We start from the raw sequence: 24,157 nt of genomic DNA, 5'->3' as shown, positions 1-24,157 counted from the left end.
AAAGGGAGGGGGCTGGGGGGATGCCTGCCAACCTCTGAACCTTTGGCGTGCACAACGAAAGAGGACACATTTTCTTTTTCCGGGCGATGCCACTTTGCTACTTTGCCACTTTGCCCTCGGGGAGGCCAAAGATGCAGTGGCACGCAGCTGCTGCCATCTTCAGCCAGCCACTCCCGAAGTCACCCCCCCCCCCCCCCCCCTCCTGTGCACTCTCGTGCTCTGTGCCACGGCACACGCCGGGGTGTCGAGCCAAGTGAGACGACCTGTCAGCCCATGGAAACACATAACCCCCCCTCCTCCTCTCCTCTAATGAGGGAAGCTTTAGTGTTCCTCTGCTCCTCCTCTCGTAGCCTCTGGTCCTCACCTCCCAACCCCACCGTCACCACCCCTTCCCTGTGTCTCCCCTGCAGCCGACACCTGTGTGGGTTGGCTTGACACTTCCAATTTGTTGAAGAAGAGTTTGAGAAGGGCGTGCATTGTTTGGTGCTGTGCTTCTCTCTCTTTTTCTCTATTGATGCAAAATGCATATTTTCTTGCCCATAAAAGGTACCAACAAGAAGAGGGACTCCATTAACCAAAAACATGACTCTTTTCTCTCTCTCTCTGTCTCTCTCTCTCTCACACACACACACACACCCACACACACACACACACACCTTCTGTGACCATGACTTGAGCAGTGCTTCTGCTTTTTACGATTCTGTGGTGGTTCCCTGCTTTCTGCATGAAGACTGAATAATATTCCAGCTCTGCATGAGTCATTTGGCACAAGCTATTGAACGAGAGAATGCAGGAAATGACTAGACGGCTGGGCAGATCTAGAGGGTGCTTCCAGAATCGTATCAGGCAGACGCACATTCCACTAAAGACCTTAAATTTCCTTTTAGCGTAGGTGCTATCAGAAGCCATAGAGCTTCCCCTGTGGATGACTGGTTCCATGAGCTGTGTTCGTGGAGAGCAGAAAACAGGCACTTTCCTAGAATGTCAATTTCTCTTTGATCCACTCAATGGAGCATTAGGCCTTATTAACTGATGAGAGGGACCCTGTCATGGTAAATCAATTAGAGCTAAACCACAATATTTGACAAGAAATATGAATGACATGCCATTGCTCAACATCTACGTGTGGGTGTGACTATAAACCTTTGAAAGATTATGATTAGAGAATAATACTGCAGTAAAACATAATAATTATGTTCTTAGCCAGTAGTGTCTGTTAATAGCACAGTGATGATACACAACAAATGGATTGTGAAATTACAGCTCATATTATTGACAACATCTTTCAGACATATTGCCTTTGAGAATGACAGAATCAGAGCGATCTATTCAGTCCTCCAGAGCACAATCAGGACAAAGAGGAAAAGCTAGACCGACTTCGGTGGTAAAACAGTCTTTTTTAGAGCATCATTCAGGATGAAGAGATAATAAATGCAAACTTCTGAAAACGCTACCTGCTGCTTCTGAATGCTCCCCAGAATAATGGGGCGTGCTTGACAGCCTGCAGAGAAGCGGAGCAGGAGCTATTGATGTATATAGCTCACACCACAATAGGTGAGTTCTCCGAGAACAGAGTCCCCGAGCAGATAATAAGCAGAGCGGTTCTAATGACAGTGTGGACACTGAGGCGCTTGACAGACCCGGGCCGCAATTCATCTCTCATCCCCTCTCCCCGCACAATGAGACTGATTTAATCTACCTGACAGACAGGGCACGTAGCTACAAATTAGCAGACAGACAGTTCTTTATCCATGGCATTCAAACGCACAGAGGGGGAAGCCAGCAAGCGGCACCTCCCCCTTTAGAAAAGGCTAATAGAAATATGAAATTGGGAGTTGAAGGAAAAATGAAAAGGGCAAGCATAGTTAGCCTCTGATGTGAATAGAAACAGGTGCACTATATAAACAATCAAAATCCTTTAGGCTTGTACATAATCCGCCCTGTTTGCTCAACAGATTGTGCTTCCCGGACCTCATTACACTCCAAGGTCTTCATACTCAACACAGAAAAATGGGTCTTTCTGGTCAGTGTGCCTGCTCTCTACAGTCGCTGAGATTAAGAGGGGCTAGCCTCTCTCTGAAGGACTTGACATTATTGGGGGTTCAGATGATAAGGGGCGGATAAGGCGATATGAGTCTGTCTCATCAAGTCATATCAGACAAGACAAATTGAGTTATTTTCCTCGCGCGCAAGCAAGCCTGGGAGACATTTGGGGCTATGGCTACAATCACTCCTCGGCACAAGATGGATAACTATTCATGAAAGATGGGGCGGAAGTTTTGACCTTCCTTTTGCATATTCAATCAGATAAAATGGCTTAAGTGGGTGAGAGAGTACGCATGCTTAATATCACCCAGGCTCCGGCGCTTCTTCATCATACAAACAGTTCTTTTGAACAACTCAAGGCAGAGGGGAGAGAGGGCTGTATGGTGATACTATTAGCATCCAAGCAATTCATTAGCAGCTCTTTCCTCACAGCATGCACACAGGGCTTGAAATACACAGACACAGGCACAACACAGAAGGAGGAGGAGTGTTTAGAATGTCAGCTGAAGCAGACTTTCAATGTTGTATACTTGACAACATGAGCCATATGCTGCCATTAATCGATGCACACTGGAGCATAGATATTTGTCTTAACTTTTTGAAGGGGCTCCCTGACCGAATGGCAATGACTGGTGCTTACTGTGATGGATTCAATATCTATTTCATTTTTATTTCAGCAGTCAGAGTGTATCATAAGACACAAGCCGAAGTCGTCTGCAGTTGTGTCCAGACGTGGTGCGAATGATCTGAGCTGCATAGCAATGTGCTGCTAGCAATGCCTTGGCGCTTGCTAGAACAACCAGGGCACTCATGCGGTTTGACAGTCATGAGGGTGTGTAGTTGAGTGAGAGCAAGATGCAACCGGGCATAATGGGATCCCTTTCTCGGTATGGTGCAATGCTTAATATGCATATTGTCCTAGCATGATCTCCAGTGGGAGAAGCACCAGAATGAAACAGCAGTAGTCAACAGCCCCGGCTCTGTTTGGGTGAACCGGTTGAAGCCAGATATAGACCATTTAAATATTGTGAGAGAGGGGTGCGGCGCGTCTGCCGGTTTGACACGTTTATCAGACCCTGTGAGGCGATAAGGGAGAGGGAGTCTAATCTTATGGAATCTTGTGTATCCAAAGAAAAGGCTCTGAGAGAGCGGGATATGATGCAGCCCTTGAAACGGAGTACTGCTTAGCAAACACAAATAACCTTTTTATTTCTCTGGTGCAAAATTAAATTTGCTCAGTAGAGCCCACACGCTTTGGAGAGCTGTGCCCCCCCTCCCTGTTAACATTTTGTTTTATGAAATGTTTCAGGATTAATAAGGAGAATTTGATAAATAAGTCTTAATCTAAACAAGAGTCTTTTGCTGTTTTGGCATTGATTATAGTAATAGTGGGGTTAATGCTACTAATAATAGACTTTCATTAGTGGACTCTTGCGGGATGACCTGAATATAGAAAGAAAAGAGTATCTTTAACCAGCCTCCATATCCTACATTTCGCAGTCGGTATAAACATCAATGAAACTTCCTCCAAGAACTGTTGTGCATGAGTCAGCTATTCTAAAACAGGCAAAGAGAAAGAAAGCGTGCACAAAAAAAGTGAATGTATGAAGCTCACATACAGTAGAGTGCCAATTCAACTACCATTCCACCCATCCCCCAAAATGCCATAAAAATCACTGTAATAGGATTCTTCAGCTTTTCCACTGGCTGCTCCCAGCACCACAGACATTTAAGTGCACTAATCCATGACAAATTGTCTCATCTGATCCATGACAAATCGTCTGAGGGCCCGATAGAGACGAGGAAATTGAAGAGAAAAGCTCAGATGGGTGAGAGAAGCGTGTTGAGCACAGGGCTGATCATGCCGTTATTGCCCCGGTTTAAAAAAGGGGGGCTTCAATATGTCCAAGGGCACAGAGAGCAATCAGTATAGAAGCCTCACCAAATGGGCTCCTCTCCAAAAAGGTGTTGTTTCTAAGAACAATTATAATAAAACATAATATTCACATTAATTAAAGGCTCTGAATACAAAAAAAGGTGAAAACTTCATAGCTTACAATAAATGTTGCTAATTAAATTTGTGTCACGTTTAGTTGGATTTTCATCAACAAGCAATTACACAGAGCCATTCGAAAAAAAAAACACTTTTGTTTGACTGTGGTAACCTGTTTAACCCATGAGAATTTCTGTGATGGAACACCCCTTGTACCATCTCATTCAAAACCCAATACAATTTCATCTGGGCTGTGGTGCTAATGGGTTGTTTGTGACGGTCTGCAAAAGCTCTCTCAAAATGATGAGCCTTTGAATTATCTAGCCACCCTGATTGAATGTTCCTGTGTTATCCAATTTTCAGAGGGAAAAGTCACCACCCGTTGAATTAAATTGAATTTGGGTTTATTTATCAATTTGCCTTCCAACAGGTTTGCCCATTTAAAGGTAGCTGTGAAATCAATCAGGCTATGTTAACATTGTGTAGCTACTCTTCCACGCGGCCATTTTGTCCCTTAACCTGCTTTCTATTGTCAGATATCTTGAGCTTACACTTGGCCAGTAATAGTAGACATTCTTTCAGTCTTTAAATGTCATTTTAGCAGTGCCTTATTCATTGCAGCGTCTATTGTGAACTCTTGAGACATCCATGGATAAGTGAACATTACATTAAAGCCTTCTGGAGATTAACTTAGGTTTAGTTAGTTATCTAAGTTAGTTGCCTTATCAAATGTTCCAGCAATCTTGCAATCCCATTAATTAATTATTAATCAATCAATTTCCTTAATCTTAATACTGATACTCCCAGACTAACACCACATTATATCTGGTACATAGCGATAGGTTCCATTTATCTGATGATCCACATGAAGTTGATCAATGGGATCCAATCCCCCTGTCCACTGCCTCACAGACTCACTGAGACATTGGCCTGGTGTGGCATACTGAACACCAAATTGATTAGCAATTTCAATTCTCAGAAGGCAGATTAGTCATTGAATGCTAATACCAAATCAATTGCCCAAATCAGGGTGCCAACTCCATGGCTACCAATTGATCACAGCCTGCTATGAAGTGCTAATCATCTTCTCCTCTGCTTTGACAGGACCTAATGAGGCATGTTCCTCCATCCGAATGGAAACAAGAAACAAAGCTCGACGTACAGTTAGTCTGCTCTACAGTTTAAATATAACCTCGAAACCTCCTACTGAAATTCAGAGTAATTGGTGACAGACTGAAAGGTCTACATTTAAAGAATCACAACCATTTTAACACAAAGGGGCTTTGCACTTAAATACAAAACGCTTGGCTGGTTAACAGTCGCTTAAAAACTCTGAACATTAATTTCAGAGTTCACAACACAATGCAGGGAGAAATATTTGGCTACGAATGACAGTTATCCCTGATCCCTACCTATGAAATTATGAGTGACAGTTAAGCAGAAAATACTTTAAAAAACAACCTTCCCACATAGACTACTTGACAGCCCACATATTCTGGGACCGAAAGTGTCAGGGTATGACAGCTCTGTTGTGACTTTTTTCCTTCTGCATCTCATACCTCATGACCTTGACAAACATGCCTACCAACCAAGCCATAACACGACACCTTGTCATGATACGAACCACGTGAACACACACCTAGGAATTCCTGAATCTACCCTCACCAATTCCGCTGATGAAATGGAGGGACTAGGCTGGGCTTATTTGCTCGCCTCGTGTTGGACATGATCGGAGAAATGAGCCTGATCGCAACGAGAAGAGTATCTAGAAAATTCCACCGGCGGCTAGAGGCCAACAAAGACGGGGGAGGCATTGTGCGGTGCTGCATCCAGCACCAGGTAAGGCAGCAGGAGAGGGAGAGCGGAGAAGGGGAAGGATTGTGTCATGTCACATTCCACTCATCCGTCAATGTACTGGATTATTTCTTGAGAGACCAGAATTGGCTGCCTAGAATCAGAGCGCCATCAATCTCGTCTGAGTGCGGGGCGCCAGGGAGCTCGAGAAGCGGTGGCTCATGGGACGGGTGGCATGACGCTGCCTGAGCAGGTGATGGAGCAGTCGAGCGAATCGTTACTCAATACAAACCACGACTGTGACGGGATTTTTGTCAGGAAAGCATTTTTTTTCTTTTAGACAAAGAAAGAGAGGTCATTCAAGAATAGCCATCTTGAAGCATTTTAGGACAACTGGACTTTACAGTTGCGAATGTTGAATGATTTCCTTGAACATTGCACAGACAATATGTATACTGTACATAAACAGGTATGCGAATGCTCATGCATATACAGTATGTACAGTATACGTATATGTTTGCCTCTACCAAAAGCCTCATGTTGTACCACACGTGTACCAAAAGATGTCTTCTCTTCAGGCACACATACTTCTAGTTCTATTTGTTCATATCCTGTCTCTTTCCTTTACATGTTCTCATAGAGTGAGTTTTGACCTTACAAACTCGGACGATCTCTGTGTCACTACCATGGCCTCGGGCAGTAGGACGGGTTACTCAGCTGCTTGCTGTGTTACTGCCTTTCTTTATAGACCAGGAAGGCTCCCTTGCTTTCAACAACCTGGCCTGCCTGACCATAATAGCAGCTGACACTGTAAAAGCAACCTAATAAAGAACACAAGGATTCAATTAGACCACACTTCATCTCGGCAATGGGGCATTTTTACATGGCTGTCAATACCTATATTAGCTTTTTAAATAAAATGGAGTATGTACTGTACAACGCCGACATGTTTGTGCTCTGTGTAATATACCATACTTATCATCCCATGCTATCTGGTGAGCGCTCTATCTTTAATAAATGATGGCAGATATTTATAATGCATCAGGCTCAACTCATATTTAGCAAATGTCATTTTATATGCTGATAGCTCATTTTGATAGCCTTTGATTGTAGGATAAAGACTCTGAGCATAAAAATTCCTTCCTCTCAGATCTGAGTTCTCTCTCTCCCTTTCCCTTTCCCTCTCCCTCCCTCCTTCTCTCTCTCTCTCTCTCTCTCTCTTGCAGTCTTTCTTCCTAGTCAGGCAGCGCAAATCTATTTATATTTTAAAGTCTGCATGGTGAAACTAGAGAGGATCCACAAATTATAAAATCAATTCTAATTCAGATATTCATCATAGTATTTCAATTCCGAGAAAACAGCCCTGGTCAAGTCCAGCTGGATGCAACCGAGAGTGTTTCCCCAAGACTGACATCATCTGCGCCCCTGGTAAAAAAAAAAAATTCTACCTCACATAAGAGGTGCACTAAAAGCCTAATGTTAAATATATACTGTATATTTATTTCAGTGAGTATTGCGTGAGTCTGGCACTAAGTGTTCAGCTCCTGGTGCTTAATATCAATATACTATTCAGCCTTCCTCCCCCTCCAGTTTTGCTTCCCAGATCATATGATACAGTGTGCAATACCACAACCACAAGCAGGCTTTCATGGCTTAGGAGGATAAACAATACAATGAAAAGCCCACCATGGAGTGGAGCGGTTTGAGTCTGCCTCTGCTCTGACAAATGTTAAATATCCAGGACAAAGTGTGGGGGACTTGATCATTTTTATGGTGTGATTATCTCTTTCTAACACATCTCCTCCATCTTGTCCTTTTATTTTCCTTTCCCTACGGACACATAAAATCTTCAGTAACAGGCGTCTAGAAGTAAGCGGTCTTCAAGAACACAAATTTCTCTCTCTCTCTCTCCCTCCCTCTCTCTCTCGGTGTGTGTGTGTGTGGTGTGTGTGTGTGTGTGTGTGTGTGTACATCTGTGTGCACAGCAACATCCTACAAATCTCTGAGGAAACGCCATTGATACGTAGTGTCTTCTAGTGATAATCTATACAACTCCATCATAAAGTGTGACGACTTTCCTCTCCTCCTTTTTTGCCTGTTCTTCCATAATTCAGAAGTCACTTACTGTAGGGCATGCACTTCCTTGTACATCTTTGGCACCATGCTTTGCTTGGCCCGGAAGAGGGGAAAAAAACCTGGAAGCACTCTTTTAAAAATTCATCTGGCCAATCCTGTCGTTCGACGCTTTCCGTTCCTTGTGTTCAGATTAATGAGTCCAGAGTGCTTTGTGTGATGTGAAGCCTCTCTGTACCACTCACAGATCACACACGGTTCCATTTGCCAGCCACTGCAGCCAGAAATAAACCATAACACATCCACGCCACTTTGGGACCTCGTCAGTTACAGAGAATTTCTGTCGCCACCATGCAAAGAAAACGCTACTTCTTTATCAAGGATTCTCTGTGTGATGACAGAGTCATACTGATTTTTCTTTTTTATATATATATATATATATATATATATATAAAATCTAAAATATGAATTATGAATGTGCTAACATTTGGGAGAAAAAATGGAATAGGGAAAATCTGACTGGTGCGTGGCCTTTTTTTTTTTTTTTAATACAAAACTGGCTCTGTTTCTGATTCGCCCAAGGCCCCGGTGTCACAGTTAAAACAAGTCATGGGGGCTGCTGCTCTGTCACAGAACAAAAACAGCGTATGAATGAGACCCACCTCAGTGACTTCCACCCCCTTTGGCCCGCACGCCGCCATCGAAACTCAGCTTAATTGCCGAATATTTCCGCAGAGCAAAAGAGAAACATAATTGTCATTTCCGTTGGAGTCACGGTGATCAGAGCAACCCCCTCCGGTTTTCACACAGTCTGATGTAGATTGTTTAGCCCGGAGCTCTGCCTCACCACGCCAGGCTGCTGGAGCCAAGATGCCTCCGCTTTCTCTCTGCCTTTTCCCACCCCTACAGAGACCTCCAGAGAGAGCGAGGAAACACTGAGGAACTGGAGCTGGTGAGGGGAGGTGAGGAGACAAGAGGAAAGGAAGAGAAGGGACCGGAGAGGAGAGGGCAGGTGAGGAGAAGAGAGGGGAAGGGAAGGGAAGGGAAGGGAGAGGGGAAGGGAGGGGAGGAGAGGAGAGGAGAAGAGAAGAGAAGAGAAGAGAAGAGAAGAGAAGAGAAGAGAAGAGAAGAGAAGAGAAGAGAGGAGAAGAGAAGAGAAGAGAAGAAAAGAGAAGAGAAGAGAAGAGAAGAGAAGAGGAGGAGAGGATAGGAAAGGAATAGAGAGAAAAGAGGGAGGGAGGGTGGGAGGGAGGGTGTTCTGTACTGCACTCAAAAAACTGCTCATATGAAACAACGAAACTGGAGCTTGAGTAAGGCTTCAAGTGTTCGCCTCACTCACCTCTCCAACCGTGCAGGAGTAGAGTTAGACATGCAATCAAAATCCATCCAGGTTCACCGAAAAACCCCACAAAATTCGCCCAGCTTTAGCCCCGGCGCAAAGTCTCTAGAACAAATCAAAACCACTTTCATCCCACAAATAAGACCTGGTTAAAAGAGCAAGCTGCAGGAGGTTTTGAGCTCGGGATTTTTTCCCCCCACATGACAGCCAGAGAGGACAAAAGAGACATTTTTTTTCAGAACTCACCTAGGATCTGAATAGCGTTGTGCCCCGGCCTGGCCACATGGTGTTGCTGGATGGTCTCATAAAGAGTGGCCTGGCAGAGTACAAACAGGCTCAGGCTAATCCACAGGGACACGAACCAGGACATGGCAGGAATCTATAGGAAAAGACGTGGGATCAGTTGGAGGCTACCTCAGACACACATACAGTACACACACACACACACACACACACACACACACACACACACACACACACACACACACACACACACACACACACACACACACACACACACACACAGACACAGAGCAGAAGCATATACTGAATGCTATCGGCTTCAATAGCACTGAACCCCAGAAGATACAGCTTCTTATTCATGCCATTGGTGTCAGAAATGTGTTGACTCACCAAGACAAGCTTTGCAGACAACATAGCAGAAAAATACATATTAATTTTTTTTTTTATCAGCAGTACGACAAGAAGAGCAAATATGTCGTGTCTGATGTGAAGGTGTGTATGTACAGTATACAGATGAGTCTTTATAAGGAAGCTATATGTGACTCTAGTTGTGAATATACTGAAGGCATTAGACTGCATATTGTTCAGGTGGACATACTGTCAGAAAAACAACGACTTACGCCCATATCATATTACTATACTGTCCCAAGAAATCAGTGTCTTCTTCAGCTGCCCAAACTGAAACCACACTAAACACACAGGCATGACTCAATCTCAAGGGAGTACTGTAATGCATTTTCTTTCCTAAAATGACACCAGCATGAAATAAAAATGATATGTCATTTGGCATGACACCTTCTAGCTATATACTGTTTGTGCCCGTCCTTAACAATCCTTTGAAGATTAAAAAAAAAAAAGATATAACACCAATTTAGCTGTATCTCTGATAAGTAAAGAAAAGTAGGTGCCCAAAAAGGTACAGTACTGTCTAGCAGATGGGACTTGGGACTCAATCGTCCCAGAAGACCATCATGCGGCCTGCTATGAATGCAGAAATGTGCCACATTGTTTCCTCTCCCCCATGGGCTGACTAGATGGACACTTTCATATGTCACGTTAACAATGCAGCAAGCCTGGACAAATAGTGCTCCAACTCCATGACGAACACTGTTAGGCTAATCAGTTTGAATCCAGTTGTTGTTGTTCTACTGGTTGCTTCTGAAGGCAAAAGCCCAGTTCCATGTAGTTAGTGGGCACAAAACCACTACTTTCACTCAACTCACAAAGAAAGATGAAACTACAGTAGGCCTACATTCTTTCATACTTTGAAACGAGAGTTGAAATCTCGTTTTTTTCTTCAATGAAACTCCATTTGCAATATGCAGATGGGTGAATTCATGACACGAAAGTTAACTATTATGAACGTTTTATGAATCCTAATGAAGAAGATTATACTTCTTATATAACAATATACCACCTTTGAAATGGTCTTCACAAGACAGCCCTGTAATTCTTCAGTCAGATGATGACAGGCATAACAATCTTCATAATTCAATATTCAATGCGCAGACCTCTTTTTAGGATAGGTACGCACGCAGACATAGTATTGCATACCCTCAAATGACATTGAGACCACTACTGAATATTCAACATGAAGAAATTAAGCATATAATTATTAACAGCACATTGTAATCCCCTTTCCTGCACTAAATCCTCTTTAATCCGCAGTTTTGTGGAAATGCGAACTGTTCCCCCAGGAATGCTTTCACTACTGCGCTCTGTATCGTCGCTGGCAGGATGCCTTCATCTTGAGAAACTTAAAGAGTTGAGCTTTTTAAAAACAAAACAGCGAGGGAGTGGAAGCTGTTGTTCTCTTCTAGAGACCACGGAGGAATAGCTTTGTCATAAAATGATTTGACAGTTAGGCAATCAGTAGCCAAGCTACGTGGGCTAACAACACATTGAACATCATGGTGCTCAACAGATGATGGACTATGTCAATTTGACTTCAAGGGCTGTCTGTAAGTAAAGTGTGAGCATTAATTTGTGAAACACAAAAATTTTTAATGTTTGTTATCTTTTTTCACACCTCCTGCAAACCCACCTTGTGTAACAGCATTTGTATTTGAGAGGCTGAAAAGGTAATTTGTTTCTTCTGTTTAATGGTCCGTTGTATTGTGGTGTTGCATTCTAATTAGGCAGTTGATTTATATCTTCGTGATTACCGTAAGCGATGCTCAAGTGGATTCCATGTTCATCTGTAGCATACCAACCACTCCAACTCCACGTCCTTTCTTACCCAAAATTTCTATTACGGATCATGCATCTCCGTAGCAGGGAACTGATGTTAGCTGCTAAATACAGATACCGTGTGTTATGATGGCTCGCCGTCTTGTTCTTTGATGCCTAACGGGCTATAACATTTTACGGAATAATTGTAACCGGACATTTCTTCAATGCGACTGTTGTCTCGACAGGAATGGAGTGCATACAAATTGAGCGAATGCGTCTAATTCAATTAAAAGTAGGGTATGATTCCTAAAAGTTTCTTACATTTATTTGCGCAACTTGGTATAAAAAGCGGGAACTTTGTCCTCCATTTGTAACTAACTATTCAGCATCACAAATTAGGCTTCCTTATGTGGTCACATGCTTCGCTGGTTATGTTGACAGTCAGCTGTGTACCTGAATATTCCCACAGCCCCCTCTATAAAGAAACAGGTTTGTCCATATTCGCAATTAGCCTACTTGAAAAATTATTCTACTTGGAAAGTATTTTTGAGGCAACCCATATGATAGCCTACTCGCTTTATGCACTGAACCACCATTGCAAGCCATAGACAAACATGGATTCAGTATCAGTATGAAATAAGATTCATACCTGAGTTCTCTGGTCAGATGGTTGGAGGTATGTTCTTTTTTTACCCGGCAATCTCAGCACGTTCTCCTAAATCCACCCATGGTCACAGACCAGACGAGATTAGTGACCAAAAAAAGTTCCTAGTAAGAGCAGAACCAACTGCAGAATCCGGAGGTTCTTTTGTTTCCCCCCAGTCTCTCAGTGGTGCCCTCTCCTCGCTTCAGTCAGCCTGCAATCCTTGGTTACAACCACTGACACTCCTCCAAGAAAAATAAAAACCAAAGCAGGGGAAAAAATGGGAAGAAAAACCTCACAGCCAAGAAACGCTGTCAGAAACTAGCCAAGGATTTGGAAGATGGAGGGCTCGTCATGTCACCTCTAAGTCATCTGAGAGGACTGTTCTTTTGCTCCCTCTTCTCTTCCCTCCTCTCTCTTCTTGCCTGTGAAAGGTGAAAAGCCTTGTGGTGATGCAGACTTAATTTGCTTCTTTACTTTTGTGGAGCGTCAGACGTTGCGATTCATCCCAGCTCCACGACGGCTCCCCCGCGTCTTTCTGCTCTGCTCACCCATTGAGAGGCTGCTCAGCTCTGTGCGCAAGGCTCTACCCCCCTCTCCAATGCAATGAACGCTGCATGTGTGTGTGTCTGCGTGCGCACGTGTCTGTGTGTGTTACAGCGCTGCCTTGCTGGAGAGAGTGTGAGAGACAGTTTGTGTGTGTGTGTGAGAGAGAGAGAGAGAGAGAGAGAGATAGAGAGAGACTGTGTCTGTAAGAGAGAGGAATTGAAAAAGAAAGGAAGAGAGTGCAAGAGAAGGAGTGGTACTGAGAATGTGTGTGTGCGTGAGAGAAAGGGAGAGAGAGAGAGAGAGAGAGAGAGAGAAACACAGAGGGTGCGGGTGAAAGAAAGAGGAGTATCGCATATCTTAAAGCAAGAGTGCACAGTATCGCAGCAACTATACTGTAATGAGCACTGAATACCCTTGCACAATATTTCAGAGAATGTGATTTGAATATTACAGTAAGAGTGTTAAAAAATGAGTGAGAGATGGGACTGCCAGCCTCTCTGTGTGTGTGCGTGTGTGTGAGAGAGAGAGAGAGAGAGAGAGAGAGAGAGACAGAGAGAGACAGAGAGAGTGGAGAGAGTGTGTATGTGTGCACACGCTTGTGTATGTTGGTTGGGTGGGTGGTTAGCTGTAGGGGTGAGTTCATCTTTGAATTTTCCTCTTCCCTCTCTGCCTTCAAGGCTTTCAGCTGCGAGACTGAAATGTGCTTACAGCACTGTGCTTTTAATAGAAAGACGTCCGTCTTGTACACAGTCCCCACATTATCCAAGAGTGTGGCTGCTGCGTTCAAGTCTCTCTTTTTTTCTTTTTTTTACTACTTCCAATGGCGCTTTTGTTTGGCGTCCAGCACTTAGAATTGCTTCACGCCTTCAAAATCAAGTCGCAGCTGCTACGGTTTGCATTAAAGGACAAACGTTCTCTTGATGTCCGTTGACAGACTGAAGATGTTGCCTTGTGAACTATATGGATTGTGTGTAGTTTTGGAAGACTGTGAAGCTAATAGCACAGGGATGTTGTGGAGCAGCAGAGAGGCGTTGGGAGGGAAGCAAAACTGTGACCTGATCTAAGCTTTCAACTCTTCATTTATTACCCCTAGCTGTTCTCCCTCCAGTCATACTGTAACAAGTAGACACACACACACACACACACACACACACATACATGCACACACACACACACACACACACACACACACACACACACACACACACACACACACACACACACACACACACAGACACAAACACACACACACATATTCATGCAAATTCAACAGTTCCCAACTCACCCAGGCACTGTGATACACACATACTGTAATCACCCCCCCCCCCCCCCCCCACACACACACACACACACACACACACACGCACACACACATGCACACACAATGACACACACACACACACACACATACTCACTCCCACACAGCCGGACTGGAGGATAGCTGCCACCACAGCACTGCTAAATGTGTGTGCTGTAAATGGACAGATCCTTTGGGTCTATTTTGGCTATCTTTTGTTCAAGGATGTGTAAGGAAGGCAAGGCACAATGACAGCAACTTGTAGAATGTTGTTAATGTGCAGCAATATGGCATATTATTCCTTTCTGTGTTGTTGCTGAGACAGAAGACTACTCATGTACTTACAATGGAACCTGATAGGGCTAGACACAGTGCATGAAGGTTAGATGTTGTTGATGTGAAAAAAATAATGACAAACCAATAAATGTTTGTCTCCCTTTTTGAATCCATCCATGTCTAGACAGTACACCATAACCACGAAGGACCTCGGTGTTATTGTTTGTCTGCTTGAATTTCTCTTGCAGCACTTTTAGCCAAGTGGAAATTCAGTTATGGCCCAAAATTATTATTATGCATAGTGCAATCCTGATTAAGATAGATTGGTTTGTTACTGTTAGTTTGCAGGAAACATCTGGAGTCCCCTTTTGTTTACTCTGGTTTCTTGTGAAACCTTGCTGTGGTTCTTATTGTCAATGCATTGCATTTTGAGAGGAAAAATAAACAATAAACAGGTTCTTACTGTAAGAGGTTTGCATAACCAAAGGAAGCATCCAATTAGATGTTTGTCAAGGCACCACAATGTTTGGAAGTAGTGCTCTTGTCTCCATTGCTGTGCCATTCTGGTTTACTTTTTTCCCCGTTTTTCCATTTTGTTGTTGATTTTGGCAAACATATTGTGTGTGTGTGTGTGTGTGTGGTTGGTTGGTTGGTTGGTTGGTTGGTTAGGTGTGTGTGTGGGGGGGGTCATATTTTAACGGTATTTTTCTGTATGACACTGTAGATTGTTTACTCGCTCCTTCTGTCCCTTGTCTTTGGGACCACCATCATTTTCCAAGCAGCTGTCAGCCCTAGCTGTGCCAAGATAGATCTGAATGCCACCCTCCATAAGAGTCATGTTTGTGGCCGAGCTGCCCTGATCAACAGTGGCCAGATTCGCCCGGTGCCTGTGTACCGACTAACACACACACACACACACACACACACACACACACACACACACACACACACACACACACACACACACACACACACACACACACACACACACACACACAACACATCCCTCAAGCTTTAATCTACCTCTCAGAACTGGATCCAGGAGCCCCTGCTTAACATGCACCCAACCCCATACACACACACACACACACACACACACACACACACAGTGTCCACCAGACCCCATATTCCGCACATTTTCCCCTGTCACCAGTCAGTGGCTCTCTTGTCATCTCGTGTGCTCTGTGTTAATTTACAGTAGCTACATCCTACTACCTTTAAAGTCATCACCAGAGCATTTACAGTGTAAAGGTAACAGTAAATATAGATACTGTGAAAATATATCATCTGTGAATTCATTTCTGTTTCTAGCCTTGTACATGCCAAAGACAAATCAGTGGATATTGACCCTCTGTCTAATGTCTTCATATGACTTGTTTGGTGATTTATTTTTTCTTTATTTCTAACAGCAAAGTCTTTATTACAAATTAACACTGAGGCACTTATAACCGAGTCCAATGTTTAATTTTCCTTCTGCCTCCTACAGAGTGTAATTTACCCTAATAAAAATCAATATTTATCTTGGCTTCAGGACATTGTTAATTGCGGGATGTGCTTTGGAGTGATATGCAACATCATTTATGGCTTAGTTGTAAGTGTAAAATCTCCCGTTAATTAGCCGTTCGTAGCCACGAGGGTCAGGTTCACGCCTGCACAGTTGAGTGGAGCTGTGGGTGTGTGTCTGAAATTGATTGCACACACAATGAAGTGAACCAACACACAATAAGCACTAGCGTGTTCAAGCAACACTGTTGCGGCAATTGACCACTTTTTCAAGTGATGGTTTTTAATTAGGGGGGGTCATGTGAAGAATCCTCACCTGTCTCTTGCACTTGCTTTGCAGGCTGAGATATTAAACGCCACGAAAAAAGAAAAAAAACAACTCACTGCATGACTCAACAGTGTTCGCAAGCTATTTTTCAGTGCCAGTGGACACAATTTCCCTCAACTGGAAAAACACCATTAATCTAATATGGACCTATTGAGTGATACATGAGTTAAAACTCAATGTCTTTTTCATCACACGGTGAGCATATTAGTCATTATTCAGCTAGTTCAGCCCCCCCCCCCCCCCCCCCCACACACACACACACACACACACACTTTTCACACTGGCTGCACAGGGTCTATAGAGAACTACTCCCCGTCTCAAAATGGATTGGACCAGCCTTGCTGATATCGTCTGACACGTCTCAAACACTTAACCTTGAATCTTGCACCATCCAGCCGTCCAACCACAGCTCCCCGTCTACAGCCAGAGATGCCAGTGAGAGTCGCACCACAGCACCTCCCTACCTCCCACAGGTAAGGGTGCTGACACTGTCAGACAAGTATCCTACACAGAGTTAGACAGTACGGGCGGCAGTGTTACAATGCCAAAGAAATATCATTACCTACAGTATAACTTTTAAGGTCAGGCACCGTAAAGTAATTTCCTGTGTTATAGCAGCATTGTGTATAAGCAATGCAAGTTAAAAGAAACAAAACCATATTGATAACCATATTAATTTTGTTATATATTAGCTGTGGCTAATAGTTGGGAAAGGATGGGCATATATGTATTCATGTGAAGTGGTTCTCACTACAAGGGTCCTTCTATACTTCCAGTAGCCTATACTGTATGTGTATGTCCTCAGAAAGAGGTTATTCAGGGCCTTGATGTGACTTTGCATTTGAGAGAGAGAAAGTGAGTGAGAAAGAGACACAGCGAGAGCGGGAGAAAACTTTTTTTTTTCCTTTGGTGTGTTTACACTGTGGGTCCCCTTGCCCTGGCGTCTGATGCGGATGTCCCTGGCAGGGAGTGAGATGTGAGGAGGTGTTGGTGTGTGTGTGTGTGTGTGTGTGTGTGTGTGTGTGTGTGTGTGTGTGTGTGTGTGTGTGTGTGTGTGTGTGTGTGTGTGTGTGTGTGTGTGTGTGTGTACTGTATGTATGAGAGAGAGGGGGCAGCAGGGCCTCTGGAGGAGTGGCCCTGCTGCAGACACAAACTCTCCACAGCACTCCGCGCGTATGTTCCATCACTGCGCACAAGTGGGAACTGGGTCAGTGAGATTGTGTGGGTAATGCACTGGGACCTGCCCGGCTCCCGCGGCAGTGGACGCGCGTGTGTGTGTGTGTGCCTGTGCCTCTCGGCGAGCGGGGAGGGGGGAGAAAGTAATTGAGCCATACCGGAATATTCTCACAGCGACCCTCGATATGGAATTGTATCGGAGCAGAGCCATAAAGAATGCACACTCCTTCACTGGATAATTGGACTGGGGACAAAGTGCGCAGTGGGGCAGGTCTTAAGACACTGTGGGCAAGGCTTTAAAACACCTGTGGAGGTGCTCTGTATTAAAATATGAGCAGCGGGACTGGCAGAAATTAAAAAAGGCCAACTTGAGAACAGGTGGAGAACCTGAGAACAGAACAGGAACCATGTCCAGGACAAGCATCACACACACACACAATGGAGTATGACTATGTTAACTAGAACTCACGAAGAAAGAAGCCTATACACAAAGACACCTCAATAAACTTAACCTATCAGGACACAAGTTATAGAAATCATTGTCAAACCTTACATTTCCTTTGTGAAAGAGAACAGACCAGTTCTGAAACATTGTTAAGGTCAATACTCCATTACTGTGTTACTCTAAATTTGAAAGTCACATGAGTCTGTTTCACCCTATAGGAGTGAATGTGAAATAGTTAAGTCAGTCAGAATTGTGCTGACTTCAGTGATGTATTGTTTTACATAAGTGACTCTCCCTTTGTATTGTTTTACGTAAGTGTCTTTCCCTTTGTATTGTTTATTCTTGTCCTGTTTTGACTGAGTGCGGTGTGCAGGCTATCTTTAGTCCATCAAGTCTTGAAGGTTACTGCAGATGTGAAAACCTTCTCAGACTACTCAGACTCACCAGGATGTGTTGTCTGAAGTTCAGGGTTATGGCTGTCTATTTCAAGACGACACAAAATTCATTTCAAAATCATTTGACTCGTCAGAAATGAATAGAGCTCACCGACGATACCACAAAACGGGACAAAAAACTCTATACGGAGCAAGGGTAATTTAGCATGGAATACTGAGACTTCAACGGGATGAAGAATAACTCGAGTGCACACAGTTTGTTTGCTCAGCTGTTGATGTGCTACATAAGATGAAAAAAGAAGACTTTTCAAAGTGATACATTCACCTTGACTAAGGAACCCAATATCTAAAAAAGCCTGCTCACTCGTTTAAGCTGCCTCTGTGTCAGACACACAAAATAACACTGTCCACCTCCAAAAGCACACAAACACAGACACACACACTATGCCCTCAGTTCTTGCTCACATAGTGGAACAGCACAACACAGTAAACAGAGGAAAAAGAGACAGAGAGAAAGAAAGAGAGAGCGCGAGATAGAGAGAGAGAAGGCATTCAGCGGTCTCTCCTTTCAACTGCCTATACATTCCGTTTCCAGCAACATTTCGTCGAGCCAATTTCAGAACGTTAAGCCGTTTTTTTCCTTAGTTTATTTATTTCTGCTCGGCTCTGAAGGAAAGAGTGAATGGAACAGAACAGAGACTGGGCACGTCTCTTCAGCAAGGCTACGGCCGGGGCTTTGTGGTTAATCTGACCTTTCAGAGTTCAGTTGCACTGCAGCCATGGCATTTCATAAATGGCTTATTCACTCACCTAACCCCTATGCCCCTCCCCTTGGCCCTCTCGGACGCAAGGTGGCTGAAGACGCCTGTCACTCAGAAAGGGGGGGGGGGGCGGGCGGGGGGGTGGAGAGGCCACCGAGTTGAGGTGAAAAACTGAGACGGAGGAGACGCAGAGACAAAGATGGAGGCGTGTGTGTGGAGCTGCAGAGACTGGGAGAGCGAGGGAAGGGGCACGGAGACTCGACAGCGGAGCCTGACAGAAGTAATAATCAACCAATCGGTTTGCCAAAGAGGTCACCTCTGAGGCACAGATGAGAGCCTTCGAGTCTGAGCCGGGGGGAGGGTCGTGGCGCACGGACAGAGACTGCGAGACAAGAAGGGGCAGAGTTAGCTGGAGAACTTTTACCAGAAGTGGCAATCAAACCAACTTGCCCAAAAAGTTCACTTCTCACTTAGCCCCCCCCCTTACCCCACCCACCCCCAACCCCACTACCCCCCACCCACCCACCCGCACTTCAGAACAGCGCTGACATGCACTGGCATGAATCACATGGTGACACATTTCTGATGCGTGTAGGACATCTAATGTTCCCAGCGACGGTGGAGCGATGGCGCGGGGGTCAGGGCTCTTTTGTGCAGGGGGGGGCGGGGGGCCCCCGCCGCCACAGCCTCGGCTTGTCCAAACCCTGTCCTTCCAAAACGTCTGGCTCACAACTGCAGCTTTTCACGCAGTGCCCCATTGTGTGAAAGGTAATGGACGTGACTCAGTGCACGCGGGAGCTGTGAGTAGAGCAGTGCGACGTGACTCACCGCCGACAGCAGAGCATGAATAATAAGCCAACGCACACCATAGCTACACCTGCCTCTGGTTCTAAACGCGTGTTCTTGGGGGCAGAGAAAACAGCCTGTTTTTACGCGGAAACCAGATACCAGTGAATGAGTGGGCAGGATGCAAATTCCTTTGCTTTTAGCATGACATGATGGGAACAGGTCATTTGGTTGAAGCTTAATTAAAGTAAGAGGGGCCTGGCAAGGTTGAAAAGAAAAGAAAAGGGAAAAGATGTGACAATGCAGTGGCTGTTTTGAGAAGAGATGGGAACATACTTTATCTTTGAATTTATAATGACTTGTGTTATGTACTGTATGTTCTGTAACTATATGTCACACGGCTTTGGTTTTATAGTCAGAGATTTACATGATTTGCATTACGAATACATGTCAGCGGCATCACAAAGGAGTCTCTAAGGTCTCCAAGTCTGCTGTTTCTTTGTGTTTAGTTTGTCTGTGGTCTTTGTGTTCTGTTGTTGATGTTGTTGAGCCACGCTGAGGACAATTTTCTGTCAGATAATAAACATTTTTCTGATTTTGATTCTAATTCCTGAGGCACTGACTGATGGGACGAGTCCGCAAACAAACAGTAAACAAAATGTGACATGTTTTCACCATAGATGAATAAGACACTGAACGTACCAAGCGAGCCAGCATGCAGCCATAGAGGTTGAAATGCAAAAGGTAAATGGGGTGGGGGCAAAGTCCCGAAGGATGAGAGAGTCGGAGAGAAATCATTTGGGAGATAAAGAAAGGAGAATCTGGCTGTGCTCTCTGACCTTCCCCGGGCTGCACACTGATTATTTACCAGCGCTGACTGGCTGCACGCCTCTCTGGAAGCCGGGGGGGGGGGGGGGGGGCGGGGGTGGACTCTCAGCTCCTCTCTCATACATCACGGCCCTGACACTGATGGTCTGGGTTTTTGGAAGGCCTCTTCTGATGTTTCTTTTTGAAATCAATTATTCACGACATATCCGGGAGTGTGGCTATTCATCACTCCTAATTGCCAAAGCGCTGCAGTGCCATTCAACTGAGTCCTACTGTATTTCTCGTCAGGGTATTTAAAAAAACAAAACAATTTAAGAAAAAGCTGGGGGAGGCACGAGGTTTATATAGAAAAGAGTTGTGAAGAATGATTGAACTGTTGTGTGACATGATCCCTCTCTGTGATAATTGTTTTGATGTTTGCTTTGTTACGTTAAATGGGGGTCAGATATACACAGCAGTATCCATCTTTGAGACTTGAGAGAGATTGCTGTTGTTTATATGATAACAACACCATACAAACCATTGCAGATTTCCATTTTAATTGGCAATGTAAGTTTTGGTGTGACTTGTTTCAGTTGATGACGGTTATTTAGCTGTTCACAAGGATGTCATCAGAAGGATATGCATGCATGCTGTAATGTGCTCTTACTTGCAATGTGCTGGATTTATCAGACATTCATTCAATGTTGATGTGCCTATTACTGATAGTAAGATTGCCATTGATTTTCATCAGGGAGTAAATGATCAGAAAGTACAAGGACGCTAGTGACCTGAGAATGAACCTGGGATGAGCCTCGGCTGTACATTAAGGAAGTGCTATGTGCTGGGTATCTACAGTATGTGTGAATGTATTATTTCATGAGATACGCAGCAGCAGCGTAATATCACCTGAGGTGTTGATTAAGATGTTCATGGACATATTTTAATTAGCAGTTAGCAGCTATTACTAGGTAACAGATTTTTTTTTTTTTTTTTTTTTTAAAGAGTTAGATGTTTTGATTTTATTTATTCTGTAAAAGGCTTTAAAACCGTTTTTGAAATGAGCACGAGTTAGACCTATTAATTATCTATGTGAATATATTATTCAATAGATATGAAGCTGCAGCATAACATCACCTGAGGTGTTGATTAAGATGCACATCCTTATATTTTAATTAGCAGTTGCCATTTTTTTTAGTTAAACGTTTTGATTTTATTTACTCTGTGAAAGGTTTCAAATCCATTTCGGAAATTAGTATTAGACACCGTGGAATGATGTGGCAGTAATACATATATTAACCTTTATGAAAATGGGAATACTTGTTCCATCCAAGCTTCTGGGCATTTCATTTGAATGCAACAACAGAACTGATTTCATTCTCATAAAATTGGGGTGCAGATCTAGTTAGCAATCACACCTCTACTGGGTCTTTTAATGGCTTCATGGGTTGGGTTTTATAAAGAGTAGGAGAATAATGTGTTTTTTTATTTTAAATCTCTTTTTTCTCTATTAATAACGCCTTTGTTGTCCGCTTTGAAAAGACTTCTTGTTGGCTACTAGAAAAAAGAAAAAGAAGTGGGTAGGCTTGAAATAGACTCTCATAGATGTGAACTCATGATTGCAGCTCCCTTTTGACTTTAGTTGTTGCAGTTTTTCATGTTCTTGCTCCTCATTGATTCGTTTAAATGCTTGGGGCAATTAATTGATTGGTAGCAGGACTATTTAAATACCCCACCCCTCCACACTTAAATTTAAAAAAAAAAAAAAAAATCTACAGGAAAATAATGATCAGTTATTAAAACATCATAAACAGAGATAATGGAAAAAAAGCTAACACAGCTAGTTGGATCGGAAGCAGATGAGATGTAGAAAAAAAGGGTAGAAAAGCACAAAAGACAACAGAGGCAGGGAGCGAGGGACAGATAGTGAGAAACTGATTGACAATTTGCATCCTCTGGAGAGAGGATCAGCGGGACGTGATTGGATCCAGTGGGGCTGAACCTATTAAGGGCACTAGACTGTAGGAGGCCTGTCCTCAGTCCACTTACCTCAACAATGCCATGAGTCTCCATTATAACCCAGTCATACAGAGAGGAAGGAGAGAGAGAGAGACAGAGAGAGAGAGAGAGATTTTGTAACTATCCAGTATTTGCACACTGTTGACGTTCTCTGACTGTCAGCTGTATGGAAAACAGTGATGTCTGGCCCTTGAGAGCACACGAGCAGGATGTCCATGGATGCCTTTGATGATTATGTCTGAAACTGGGCGCTGAAATTGTGAGGAAGACATTTTTGTAATTTAGCTGCTGAATTATATTTTGTGGTACTGGTAATCAGCTTTTAAATAGCAAAGAGGTAATTGAGTTTTCGCCTGCTGGCTGGCATAGCACTTGAAATCTAATCTAGCAATTGACATGTGCAGAAGGTGAAACATATTAATTAGACCAAAAGCAGTACCACCAGCAATAATACCAGCAACAATAGAAAAACTGTACAATTTTTTTGTCCCTGTTGTTGAGCCTGTTGAGCCTGTTGTTGTTTTCCTGCCCTATGAATGACTGGTGGTCTGGCTGCTGGTTGTGGGAATCTCTGCTTAGTATCTGGACTCTGGAGATCAGTAACCTTTCAGTGGTCCAACAAACCTGCTGAAGCAGTTCAGGTCCCACTAACAGTGTGTGTGTGTGTGTGTGTGTGTGTGTGTGTGTGTGTGTGTGTGTGTGTGTATATGTGTGTGTGTGTGTGTGTGTGTGTGTGTGTGTGTGTGTGTGTGTGTGTGTGTGTGTGTGTGTGTGTGTGTGTGTGTGAGAGAGAGAGAGAGAGAGAGAGAGAGAGAGAGAGAGAGAGAGAGAGATGTGACTGTGAGACCATTAAGCTTGTCTCAGGGACAGACTGGAGACATCTGGATGTCTCGCTATCTTCCAGACGCAGTGTGTGCCCATAGCTACCAAAGCCCTGAGCCAATCATTTCAAAAGGGAAATATCCCAATTGCGACTGAGATGAGGTGACCACTAGCCACTGAGGACAGGGGCGGTAGTAGGCTAATATTTTCATTACAGTAATACTGTACTCCGTCGAAACTGGTATTTTTCCATTTAGTCTCCCTTGACTGGTCTTGTTCCTTGCTAGAGCAAGCAAGCGTACAAATCTTTGTGTGTGTGTGTGTGTGTGTGTGTGTGTGTGTGTGTGTGTGTGTGTGTGTGTTTGTGTGTTTGTGTGTATGTATTATGTTAACTTTAAAGGATATACTGTGCATTTGACATGCTTTCAGAGAGAGTACACGAACCAGAGAGAGAGAGAGAGAACGCACACAAGTGAGAGAGAGAGAGAGAGAGCTTTCAAAGGCCACAGCATAAAATCAATCAACAATAGAACAGGAAGATGGAACAGGTTTTCTTTTCTTTCAATAAAGTTATTCAACAAGACCTTAAATCTCTCAGTGTGCTTGAGAAGCACTACGGCTAATGTCCACTGGTGCCATGGACACGGGACAATCGGGCTTCACTTAAATGCATTAAGCACAGCAAAAGAT

General features: G+C 43.8%; 1 protein-coding gene across 5 annotated transcripts in view; it reads right to left on the bottom strand.

Moving 5' to 3' along the window:
• Nucleotides 1–12,830, bottom strand: part of LOC134092255 (chemokine-like protein TAFA-1) — a 125,022-nt gene extending 112,192 nt beyond the window's left edge. For 4 of the 5 annotated variants that reach the window (XR_009940184.1, XR_009940183.1, XM_062545057.1 and 1 more), the window contains exons 1-2: nucleotides 12,310–12,830; nucleotides 9,492–9,624 (exon numbers count right to left, since the gene is read on the bottom strand). Coding sequence is in view for 2 of the 5 variants with exons in the window: in XM_062545057.1 (XP_062401041.1) it covers nucleotides 9,492–9,615 (124 nt within the window). In the remaining 3 variants the exon portion in view is untranslated. Of the gene's footprint in view, nucleotides 1–9,491; nucleotides 9,625–11,653; nucleotides 11,739–12,309 lie in introns of those variants that run through there. The other variant, XR_009940185.1, reaches the window with a different exon arrangement.
• Nucleotides 12,831–24,157: the final 11,327 nt, after the last annotated feature.

The sequence above is a fragment of the Sardina pilchardus genome, chromosome 9, assembly GCF_963854185.1.
Source record: "Sardina pilchardus chromosome 9, fSarPil1.1, whole genome shotgun sequence".
NCBI lineage: Eukaryota > Metazoa > Chordata > Actinopteri > Clupeiformes > Clupeidae > Sardina > Sardina pilchardus.
This window is presented reverse-complemented; position numbering and strand designations above follow the sequence as displayed.